This window comes from Oncorhynchus keta, chromosome 10 (genome assembly GCF_023373465.1).
Source record: "Oncorhynchus keta strain PuntledgeMale-10-30-2019 chromosome 10, Oket_V2, whole genome shotgun sequence".
Classification (NCBI taxonomy): Eukaryota; Metazoa; Chordata; class Actinopteri; order Salmoniformes; family Salmonidae; genus Oncorhynchus; species Oncorhynchus keta.
This window is the reverse complement of record NC_068430.1, coordinates 44,545,402-44,557,629: the sequence shown is the minus strand read 5'-3', so window position 1 is coordinate 44,557,629 and position 12,228 is coordinate 44,545,402. Positions and strand designations below refer to the sequence as shown.

Sequence of the window (12,228 nt, the reverse complement as noted above, 5' to 3'; positions counted from 1 at the left end):
GAAAACGAGACAGGAAAGGAGAGGAGGGTAAGAGAAAGAGGGAGGGAGAATAAGAAGGTCAGAGAAGACATTGTCAAGGAGTTGTTCTGTTTGCACCTTGTGAAAGAGTTATAAATTGAACATAAGAGCACTACGATTTATTTAAGAGCAATACATTTTATGTAATCTCAACAAAAATCTATCTTAAATCACTGCGAATGCTCTTACCTCAACCATTCTTCCCCCAAGCTGCTTTTTCACATTGCCAGAGAGAGATAATTGCAATGCTGTGTACCAAGAATGACCCATACTATCTGTTTGTCTATCTACCTTAGGCTATAGTGTTTATTCTGTAATGTAACCTGAAGTAGAGCGCGGGAAGACAGTCTCCTGGGTGTGTGAAAGGCAACGGGAGATATAGCTATTGAAGAGAGAAGGCCACTGGAGAATACTTAGTAGGGGTGCTTGTCCAAATGGCACCCTACTGCTTATATAGCACACTACTTTTGACCGAGGCCCATAAGGCTCTGGTCAAAAGTAATGCACTATGTATGGAAGTGTGCGCCATTTGGACAAACCCCCGCTGTAGTGTTACACATTGTTTCAGTCCACAGACATTAGAGACCCTGTACTGTGAGGATGTTTAGAAAAGGAGAGTGTTGCTGCGTATAGATCATGTGTTAGCAATAGAGAGCTAGCCTTGTAGTAATAAATAAATAAATAATAAATAATAAATCTGCCATTCTTTTTGTTCTCCACAGGCACTGATAAGCCTTTTCTCCTTCCTTCTGGTGTGGTTCTGATCCGGTTCAGTTCTGATCTGAGCGTGAGAATGGTGCGTTGGAGCGTGAGAATGATTCTGTTGAGCCTCAGCTCATTAGCTCTGAGCTACGCTGTCGGTAAGTTCTCTCTCTCTCTCTGTGTTATATATTCTGTTTACTCCTCCCTCCTCTCCACTCATCTCTTCCTGTCTTCTCTATTTCCCTCTCCTCCCCTTTCTCTTTTATTCTCCTTACCCTATGTTCCAATGTCAGTTCCGTTCCTCCTCGCATCACCACTTACTGTCAGATCTCCTCTCACGTCCACTCCATTAGTTCGAATCTTTCAATACTACCAAGGAATGTGGCTACTGTCAGTCCTGGATGGTGAATTGGATAAAATGACATTTCCATAAGAGTGCTGTTCACTTCCTGAATTGACTAGTAAATTAGGATGGACTTCAGCTCCGGGCTACTTCCCCATCAATATGAACACATCCACTATCTCAGTCGTTGTTATTATAATCTCCCTCTCCCACCCACATGCAACCTCTTTCAGTTATTGTGCTCCCCTAGCCCCCACAGCCTCTCACTCCAGACACGTACACACACTCAACATGACCATGCATCTTATCAGACTGATGGTTTGGTGTGCGATGGGTGGGTTTGGGGGTTGAGTGTGTGTCTGGAGAACCAAAAGTAAGGGCCCTGCGCCTCTGGGGGGCTTCAGGCCAGATTAAAATTTCATGTTGTTATTTTAGACCAGCGGGCACAAGGGATTAGATTTTTTTTTGTTTATTTATTTACTTGATGACAGAGTTGAAATAATTCAGCGATCTCATGAATGATAGATGAAGATGGTGTAGCGTTCCTTTGTTGAAATGATTTCATGGTGCCAAATGTGCAGTTACTCATAGTCAATCCCTGTGGACAGCACAGTCTATGAAATTGTAATTATTAGCCTCATCAATGCTCCGTTGGACTGTTGATGAAGTGAATCACACATGCTTACACGAACACACACACACACACAATCTGCATAAACAAAACTTAGTACAGTATTAATCAATACCCAACATGAAGGAGGAGTCACACATACATAAACTCAGTAAAAAAAAAAAAACTCCCTTTTTCAGGACCCTGCCTTTAAAGATCATTCGTAAAAATCCAAATAACTTCATCAGATCTTCATTGTAATGGGTGTTTCCTATGCTTGTTCAATGAACCATAAACAATTAATGAACATGCACCCGTGGAACGGTCATTAAGACACTAACAGCTTACAGACGGTAGGCAATTAAAGTCACAGTTAGAAAAACTTAGGACACTAAAGAGGCCTTTCTCTACTGACTCTGGAAAAACACCAAAAGAAAGATGCCCAGGGTCCCTGCTCATCTACGTGAACGTTACTTAGGCATGCTGCAAGGAGGCATGAGGACTGCAGATGTGGCCAGGCAATAAATTGCAATGTCCGTACTGTGAGACGCCTAAGACAGCGCTACAGGGAGACCAGATAGACAGCTGATCGTCCTCGCAGTGGCAGACCACGTGTAACAACACCTACAACGGGATCGGTACAACGGAACATCACACCTGCGGGTGCCAACAACGGGTGCTTATATAGCGCACTACTTTGTTCATACAAATATATACAAATGTTACGTTTGCTGAAAATAAATGCAGTTGACAGAGAGAGGACGTTTTTCTTTTTTTTTTTGCTGAGTATACATACACACTCTGGCAAAAGATGCAAGGCCACAGAAACCCAGAAACAGACACACACGCTCATACATCCCAATGGACACACCCAGTATTTGTTAACTTTCTATGCTCAGTAAACACGAAGTGAATCAAATACACAGACAGTCATATACAAGGCCACACTCATAAACACATACAATCAGGCCTTTATGGTAGAGTGGCAAGACGGAAAAGGCAAAAGGCAGATGACAGCCAGCTTGGAGTTTGCCAAAAGGCACTTAAAGGACTCTCTTACCATGAGAAACAAGATTCTCTGGTCTGATGAAACCAAGATTGAACTCTTTGGCCTGAATGCCAAGTGTCACATCTGAAGGAAACCTGGCATCATCCCTATGGTGAAGCATGGTGGTGGCAGCATCATGCTGTGGAGATCTTTTTCAGCGGCAGGGACTGGGAGTCTAGTCAAGATCGAGGGGAAAGATGAACGGAGCAAAGTACAGAGAGGTCTTTGACGAAAACCTGCTCAGGACCACAGACTGGGGTGAAGGTTCTACATCCAACAGGTCAATGACCGTAAGCACACAGCCAAAACAACTCAGGAATGGCTTTGTGACAAGTCTCTGAATATCCTTGAGTGGCCCAGCCAGAGCCTGGACTTGAACCCGATCAAACATCTCTGGAGAGACCTGAAAATTGTTGTGCAGCGACTCTCCACTCAAGGATATTCATCCAAGCTGGCAGAGCTTGAGAGGATATGCAGAGAAGAATAGGAGAAACTCCCCAAATGCAGGTGTGCCAAGCTCGTAGCGTCATACTCAAAAGTACTTGAGGCTGTAATCGCTTCCAAAGGTGCTTCAAGAAAGTACTTAGTAAAGGGTCTGAATGCTTATGCATATGTGATATTTCATTGTTCATTTTAATACATTTGCAAACAATTCTAAAAACCTTTTTTTGCTTTGTCATTATGGGATATTGTGTGTAGATTGAGGGAAATAATCAAATTTAATGCATTTTTCGAATAAGGCTGAAACATAACAAAATGTGGAAAGGTCAAGGGGTCTGAATACTTTCCGATGAACTGTATGTCAACTTGAACATCAGTGCCTTTTTAAATAATATGCATGGGTGTGACAGTTATGACTTAATCACATTCGAAAAAACAGTCATTAAAATAACTTATTTAGCTAGTTAACAAAATCAAAGTTTGTATCATGCATGCAAGCTTACCTGTCATAATTCCAATGATGGAGGAGCGGATCAGGCAACTTGTGAGAGGATCTACACCGTAGAATAATGATTATTTCAGGTAAAATGTTGGGATATTGGGGTCCTGAGAATGTAGGAAAACCAGTACACATACTACCCCACACACAGACACACCCAAGGACACAACAGGAACATTGAATGTATCTGTCACGGTTTTCATATGGTGAAGGAGAGTCGGACCAAGCTGCAGCGTGTCGATTGCGATCCATGTTTATTTAAACAACGTAAACACGAATAAACACAAACTCAACAAAACAATAAACATAGTGAAAACCAAAAACAGCCTATACTTGTGTCAACTAACACAGCACAAGGACATCAAGACACTCAGGACAATCACCCACGACAAACTCAAAGAATATGGCTGCCTAAATATGGTTCCCAATCAGAGACAACGATAAGCACCTGCCTCTGATTGAGAACCACTCCAGACAGCCATAGACTTTGCTAGATAACCCCACTAGCTACAATCCCAAATACATACACACCAAAACCCCAAGACAAAACACACCACAATACAAAAACTCCATGCCACACCCTGGCCTGACCCAATACATGAAGAAAAACACAAAATACTTAGACCAGGGCGTGACAGTATCTGACGATAAAGAACTGTTGGGCTGTTTGGTTGGGAAGTTCATAGTTAGCCTACCTCAGGTTATTCTGTTTTGTTGCTGTGAAAGAATGGGCCTATTCGTTCAATCAAATCAATCAATCAACTGTATTTTATAAAGCCAGCAGATGTCAAAGTGCTTAAAAACATAGCCAGCCTAAAACTCCAAAGAGTAAGCAATGCAGATGTAGAAGCACAGTGGCTAGGACAAACTCCCTAGATAAACAGTAACCTAAAAATAAACCTAGAGAGGAACCAGGCTCCGAGGGGTGGCCAGCCCTGTTCTGGCTGTGCCGGGTAGAGATTATATGAGTAATTGGCCATTAAAGGCCAGATCGTTCTTCAAACATTCGTAGATGACCAGCAGGGTGAAATAATAATCACAGCGGTTGTAAAGGGTGCAACAGGTCACCACCTAAGGATTAAATGTCAGTTGGCTTTTCATAGCCGAGCATTCAGAGGTTGAGACAGCAGGTGTAGTAGTAGAGAGAGAGAGAGAGAGAGAGTCAAAATGATTTGATATTTAGATATTGAGAGATACTCATTGTCTTCTCTCATTGCCACACCTCAAAATGAACACGAACAGTGGTTTGTATGGCAGGTTTCTAACATGCAGCACTGTTAGCTGGTAGGTTTGGATGTTTCCAGGGTATGACATTATTTGGAAATGTATCTTCTGTATGGTTGGGGGATTGCCGTCCCCCTCCACACACGCACGCACGCACACACACACACACACACACACACACACACACACACACACACACACACACACACACACACACACACACACACACACACACACACACACACACACACACACACAGCATCCTAGCACCCCAGCATAGCAAACACCCGGAGAGAGGAGAGACTGATTAGAGAGTCCCCAAACAGCCTGTGTGTCTCTCACTGCCCCAGATTTAAAGGTCCAATGCAGCTATTTTTATCTCAATATCAAATAATTTCTGGGTAATAATTGAAGTACCTTACTGTGATTTTTTAAAAACCATTTTAATTGAAAACGAACAACAATACCAGAAAAAGTGCTGTTTTTGGCAGAGAGGTTTGAAACTCTCTCTTTGTTATTGGTCTATTATCTTGTACTGCCTGGTGCTGTCACCAGGCAAACCCACACTCTATGATCTAGAAGAAAAAGAAACGCACACCTATTAAGACGAGGTGCTGGCTAGCGGAGTAGAAACTTGAAAATAAAAGAGAGCCGCACACTCTTGGAGCTCAGATGCAAAAATGTAATACCAACGTTTCGACAGCCAAGCTGTCTTCATCAGGGTATAAACCCACACTCTATCGCACCAAAACAGACTGAAATTTAAAGCGATGTTTTTGAACAACTCCTTCACTATAAGGGCATTATCATAATTGTCAACATTTTACAGTGTTATTCCAACCTCATAGTTTTTGACTGCACAGGGACTCTTCTCTCTCACACACACACACACACACACACACACACACACACACACACACACACACACACACACACACACACACACACACACACACACACACACACACACACACACACACACACACACACACACACACATGTACGCACACACACACACACACACATGTACGCACACATGCTCATGTGCAAACGCACCATCTCTTCCTGTTATCTTTTATTTCCTCCCTCCCTCTTTCCCTCTCTCTCGCACACACTTTTTGTGCCACGAGGATTCAGCATTAGATTCCCATATGTTCATGAGGCGTCTCTAACCCAATTTGCGCTGTATAACACGGACAGATTCTCTGTGTACCTGGAGAATAGCTAGCTGTCTGTTCCAACCGGCTGTTTCTACTGCACCTTCTGTTTCTCTCATCTCCCTCTCTCTCCACCCCTCCACTCTTCTACTCTCCTCTGTTCATCCCCCTCTCCACCTTTACCTGCGCCTCTCCTCCCTCTCGCCACCCCAACACTCAATCTCTTTTTCACTCTTCACCTCTATGTCCTCTCCCCATTTAAGTCCCTCTCCCCTCGTTCTCTCTTCATCACTGTCGTACTGAACAGTATTGCCCCTGACAGCCTGTATCCCCTCCAGACTCCCACCCTTTGGATCTCACTCCCACTTTCAGTGCAGATGGTTGTTTTACCATAATGCTTGCCTGCACAACTCCTGCTTCACACTCACACTCACACACACATCTCTGAGCCATGAACACATAATTATGGGTTTTCTGTCAGGGGAACAGGGAATAGGGGAAAACAGGCCATCTCAACACCATCCCAGAGTACATTATTTAGATGAGATTAAAATGGATTAGATTACATTTAATCAAATACTTCCACTGTAATTTGTGAACATTTCTCATTCAATTAGACAATTCCACATTTTCTGACTTTGGCTTCCCAAAGCACAGATGAAACTCGTATTTACCACCAACTGAATTTCTGAATGGTGATACATGGTGTTTTGGGGATGCTCCCTTTCCGTTTAATTAAGAAAAAATATGTTATAGTAATACAGAACAAGTTGTTTTGAAATGTTAGTGTCTTTCAACAGCCGCAGCACAACACAGTTCCAGTTGAATACAGTTTGAAAAGGGAAAGACCCTTAAATCTGGAATCTAATTGTTTTCTCTTAATCTTGATTGGTTGGAAGGGGCTGGTAGTAGGAAATTGGGTGGTTGGTCATTCTGATTTTGTGTGTGTGTGTGTGTGTGTGTGTTGACAGGCGGGGACGTGTGCATAACGGGTCATGACAGTGGGCCAGTGTTTGAGGAGCAGCCCAGCAGTGTGGTTTACCCAGAAGGTCTCAGTAAGGGAACAGTTACTCTCAACTGCCAGGCTAGAGCCAGCCCTGCTGCTACGTACAGGTAAGAACAAACATGCACACACACACACATCAGAGAAGCAGTCATCAGAGAGGTGGTACAGGTACTAAGTGCTCATCTCTTCAGCGTTATGTAACTTCTTCCCTTCCCTGTCCGGTAGGTGGCATGTGAATGGTACGAATGTCCCGGTAGGGGACCTCCGGTATACACTGGTAGCCGGTAACCTAGTGATCAGTGGTCCCCAGTACGGCAGTGACGGAGGCTCCTACCAGTGTCTGGCCATGAACCGCTGTGGCACCATACTCAGCCGCGTCGCCAATCTCAAATTCGGCTGTGAGTACATTCATTTATTCATATTTATGTATTTACCATTCTCTGTGTTGATGCATATTAATCAAGATGTATTGGATCCCCGTTGTTATTCATCAAACTTTCTTTTCTGTGGATCTCATCTCATTCCATTGATTGGTTTATATAGTGAAAATAAGAAATTGCTCAGTGAGAAGTACACTTTCGTCTTGTGGTACACTTGACTGAATTTAATTGAGGTTTTTTTCATTGTCTCGTGTAGTTTGTTTTCTATCTTCTTGTGATATCCTTCTTTACTGTTTTTCTAGACCTCCATGACTTCTCAGGGGAAGGGCAGAGCCCGCAGACAGTGTACGAGGGTGCAGGAGCCTTCCTGGCCTGCCAGGCCCCCGCCCACTACCCAGGTACACACACACACACACACACACACACACACACACACACACACACACACACACACACACACACACACACACACACACACACACACACACACACACACACACACACACACACACACACACACACACACACACACACACACTTCCGGCGCCGACAGAGATGGCCGCCTCGCTTCGCGTTCCTAGGAAACTATGCATTTTTTGTTTTTTTACGTGTTATTTCTGACATTGGTACCCCAGGTCATCTTAGGTTTCATTACATACAGTCGAGAAGAACTACTGAACATAAGAGCAGCGTCAACTCACCATCAGTACGACCAAGAATATGACTTTCGCGAAGCGGATCCTGTGTTCTGCCTTTCACCCAGGACAACTGAATGGATCCCAGCTGGCGACCCCAAAAAACGACTTCGAAAAAGGGGAAAACGAAGCAGTCTTCTGGTCAGACTCCGGAGACGGGCACATCGTGCACCACTCCCTAGCATTCTCCTCGCCAATGTCCAGTCTCTTGACAACAAGGTTGATGAAATCCGAGCAAGGGTAGCAGTCCAGAGGGACATCAGAGACTGTAACGTTCTTTGCTTCACGGAAACATGGCTCACTGGAGAGAAGCTATCGGAGACGGTGCAGCCAGCTGGTTTCTCCACGCATCGCGCCGACAGAAACAAACATCTTTCTGGTAAGAAGAGGGGCGGGGGTGTATGCTTTATGGTCAACGTGACGTGGTGTGGCCACAACAACATACAGGAACTCAAGTCCTTCTGTTCACCTGATTTAGAATTCCTCACAATCAAATGTCGACCGCATTATCTACCAAGGGAATTCTCTTCGATTATAATCACAGCCGTATATATTCCCCCCCCAAGCAGACACATCGATGGCTCTGAACGAACTTTATTTGACTCTTTGCAAACTGGAATCCATATATCCGGAGGCTGCATTCATTGTAGCTGGGGATTTTAACAAGGCTAATCTGAAAACAAGACTCCCTAAATTTTATCAGCATATCGATTGTGCAACCAGGGCTGGAAAAACCTTGGATCATTGCTATTCCAACTTCCGCGACGCATATAAGGCCCTGCCCCGCCCTCCTTTCGGAAAAGCTGACCACGACTCCATTTTGTTGATCCCTGCCTACAGACAGAAACTAAAACAAGAAGCTCCCGCGCTGAGGTCTGTTCAACGCTGGTCCGACCAATCTGATTCCACACTCCAAGATGGCTTCCATCAAGTGGACTGGGATATGTTCCGTATTGCGTCAGACAACAACATTGACGAATACGCTGATTCGGTGAGCGAGTTCATTAGAACGTGCATTGAAGATGTCGTTCTCATAGCAACAATTAAAACATTCCCAAACCAGAAACCGTGGATTGATGGCAGCATTCGCGTGAAACTGAAAGCACAAACCATTGCTTTTACTCAGGGCAAGGTGACTGGAAACATGACCGAATACAAACAGTGTAACTATTCCCTCCGCAAGGCAATCAAACAAGCTAAGCGTCAGTATAGAGACAAAGTAGAATCTCAATTCAACGGCTCAGACACAAGAGGTATGTGGCAGGGTCTACAGTCAATCACGGATTACAAAAAGAAAACCAGCACCGTCACGGACCAGGATGTCTTGCTCCCAGGCAGACTAAATAACTTTTTGCCCGCTTTGAGGATAATACAGTGCCACTGACACGGCCCGCAACTAAAACATGCGGACTCTCCTTCACTGCAGCCGACGTGAGGAAAACATTTAAACGTGTTAACCCTCGCAAGGCTGCAGGCCCAGACGGCATCCCCAGCCGCGCCCTCAGAGCATGCGCAGACCAGCTGGCTGGTGTGTTTACGGACATATTCAATCAATCCCTATCCCAGTCTGTTGTTCCCACATGCTTCAAGAGGGCCACCATTGTTCCTGTTCCCAAGAAAGCTAAGGTAACTGAGCTAAAAGACTACCGCCCCGTAGCACTCACTTCCATCATCATGAATGGCTTTGAGAGACTAGTCCAAGGACCATATCACCTCCACCCTACCTGACACCCTAGACCCACTCCAATTAGCTTACCGCCCAAATAGGTCCACAGACGATGCAATCTCAACCACACTGCACACTGCCCTAACCCATCTGGACAAGAGGAATACCTACGTGAGAATGCTGTTCATCGACTACAGCTCGGCATTTAACACCATAGTGCCCTCCAAGCTCGTCATCAAGCTCGAGACCCTGGGTCTCGACCCCGCCCTGTGCAACTGGGTACTGGACTTCCTGACGGGCCGTCCCCAGGTGGTGAGGGTAGGCAACAACATCTCCACCCCGCTGATCCTCAACACTGGGGCCCCACAAGGGTGCGTTCTGAGCCCTTTCCTGTACTCCTTGTTCACCCACGACTGCGTGGCCACGCACGCCTCCAACTCAATCATCAAGTTTGCGGACGACACAACAGTGGTAGGCTTGATTACCAACAACGACGAGACGGCCTACAGGGAGGAGGTGAGGGTCCTCGGAGTGTGGTGTCAGGAAAATAACCTCACACTCAACGTCAACAAAACTAAGGAGATGATTGTGGACTTCAGGAAACAGCAGAGGGAACACCCCCCTATCCACATCGATGGAACAGTAGTGGAGAGGGTAGTAAGTTTTAAGTTCCTCGGCGTCCACCCACACAGACAGCATCGTGAAGAAGGCGCAGCAGCGCCTCTTCAACCTCAGGAGGCTGAAGAAATTTGGCTTGTCACCAAAAGCACTCACAACCTTCTACAGATGCACAATCGAGAGCATCCTGTCGGGCTGTATCACCGCCTGGTACGGCAACTGCTCCGCCCACAACCGTAAGGCTCTCCAGAGGGTAGTGAGGTCTGCACAACGTATCACCGGGGGCAAACTACCTGCCCTCCAGGACACCTACACTACCTGATGTCACAGGAAGGCCATAAAGATCATCAAGGACAACAACCACCCGAGCCACTGCCTGTTCACCCCGCTATCATCCAGAAGGCGAGGTCAGTACAGGTGCATCAAAGCTGGGACCGAGAGACTGAAAAACAGCTTCTATCTCAAGGCCATCAGACTGTTAAACAGCCACCACTAACATTGAGTGGCTGCTGCCAACACACTGACTCCACTCCAGCCACTTTAATAATGGGAATTGATGGGAAATGATGTAAAATATATCACTAGCCACTTTAACCTCTTGCTCCTACCTGACACGCAGGCGTCCCATCTAGACATATGGAAATGCAAATGCACTACGCTAAATGATAATAGTACTAGTTAAAACTCAAACGTTCATTAAAATACACATGCAGGGTATTGAATTAAAGCTACACTCGTTGTGAATCCAGGCAACAAGTCAGATTTTTAAAATGCTTTTCGGCGAAAGCATGAGAAGCTATCTGATAGCATGTAACACCCCAAAAGACCCGCAGGGGACGTAAACAAAATAATTAGCATAGTCGTCGCTACACAAACCGCACAAATAAAATATAAAACATTCATTACCTTTGACCATCTTCTTTGTTGGCACTCCTAGATGTCCCATAATCACTATTGGGTCTTTTTTTCGATTAAATCGGTCCATATATAGCCTAGATATCGATCTATGAAGACTGTGTGATAAACGGAAAAAAATTGCGTCTTATAACGTAACGTCATTTTTTTTAATGAAAAAAGTCCACGATAAACTTTCACAAAACACTTCAAAATACTTTTGTAATGCAACTTTAGGTATTAGTAAACGTTAATAAGCGATCAAATTGATCACGAGGCGAAGTATATTCTTTAGCTGTCCGTCTGGAAATAATGTCCGGGTAAATCCCAATCAAAATATCCGGTCGGAGACCGGAAGAACTGCGCTGCCTTGCTTCTGTTTGACCAAGAAACAAATAGTAGGCAAATGACAAGACTCTAGACAACGTGTGGAAGCTGTAGGTATTACAACCTCAGCCCCATTAAATGTGGTTCACCTTTTATGGGTTCAATGGGTTCTGTAAGTCTTTGGATAAAAGCGTCTGCTAAATGGCATATATTATTATTATTATATATTTTCCATTTTTCCATTTTCAGTGATCAGATTTTCATGCACTTTTCGATGAAACACACGTTCTGTTATTTTCACAGCCGTGATTTAACCAGTTTTATAAACGTCTGAGTGTTTTCTATCCACACATACTAATCATATGCATATACTATATTCCTGGCATGAGCAGCAGGGCGCTGAAATGTTGCGCGATTTTTAACAGAATGTTCGAAAAAGTAGGGGGGAGGAGTAACAGGTTAAACAATGCTACCTAATATAATGTTTACATACCCTACATTATTCATCTCATATGTATACGTATATACTGTACTCTATATCATCTACTGCATCCTTATGTAATACATGTATCACTAGCCACTTTAACTATGCCACTTTGT

The 12,228-nt window shown here is 44.5% G+C and overlaps 1 protein-coding gene across 3 annotated transcripts in view; it reads left to right on the top strand.

Moving 5' to 3' along the window:
• The window catches only part of LOC118388821 (contactin-2-like), an 89,076-nt gene that overhangs the window by 61,227 nt on the left and 15,621 nt on the right, over window positions 1–12,228 (top strand). For all 3 annotated transcript variants that reach the window (XM_052527105.1, XM_035778308.2, XM_052527106.1), the window contains 4 exons: window positions 741–878; window positions 7,014–7,155; window positions 7,274–7,446; window positions 7,731–7,826. In XM_052527105.1, the coding sequence (XP_052383065.1) occupies window positions 812–878; window positions 7,014–7,155; window positions 7,274–7,446; window positions 7,731–7,826 (478 nt within the window). In that variant the 5' untranslated portion in view covers window positions 741–811. The remainder of the gene's footprint in view (window positions 1–740; window positions 879–7,013; window positions 7,156–7,273; window positions 7,447–7,730; window positions 7,827–12,228) is intronic.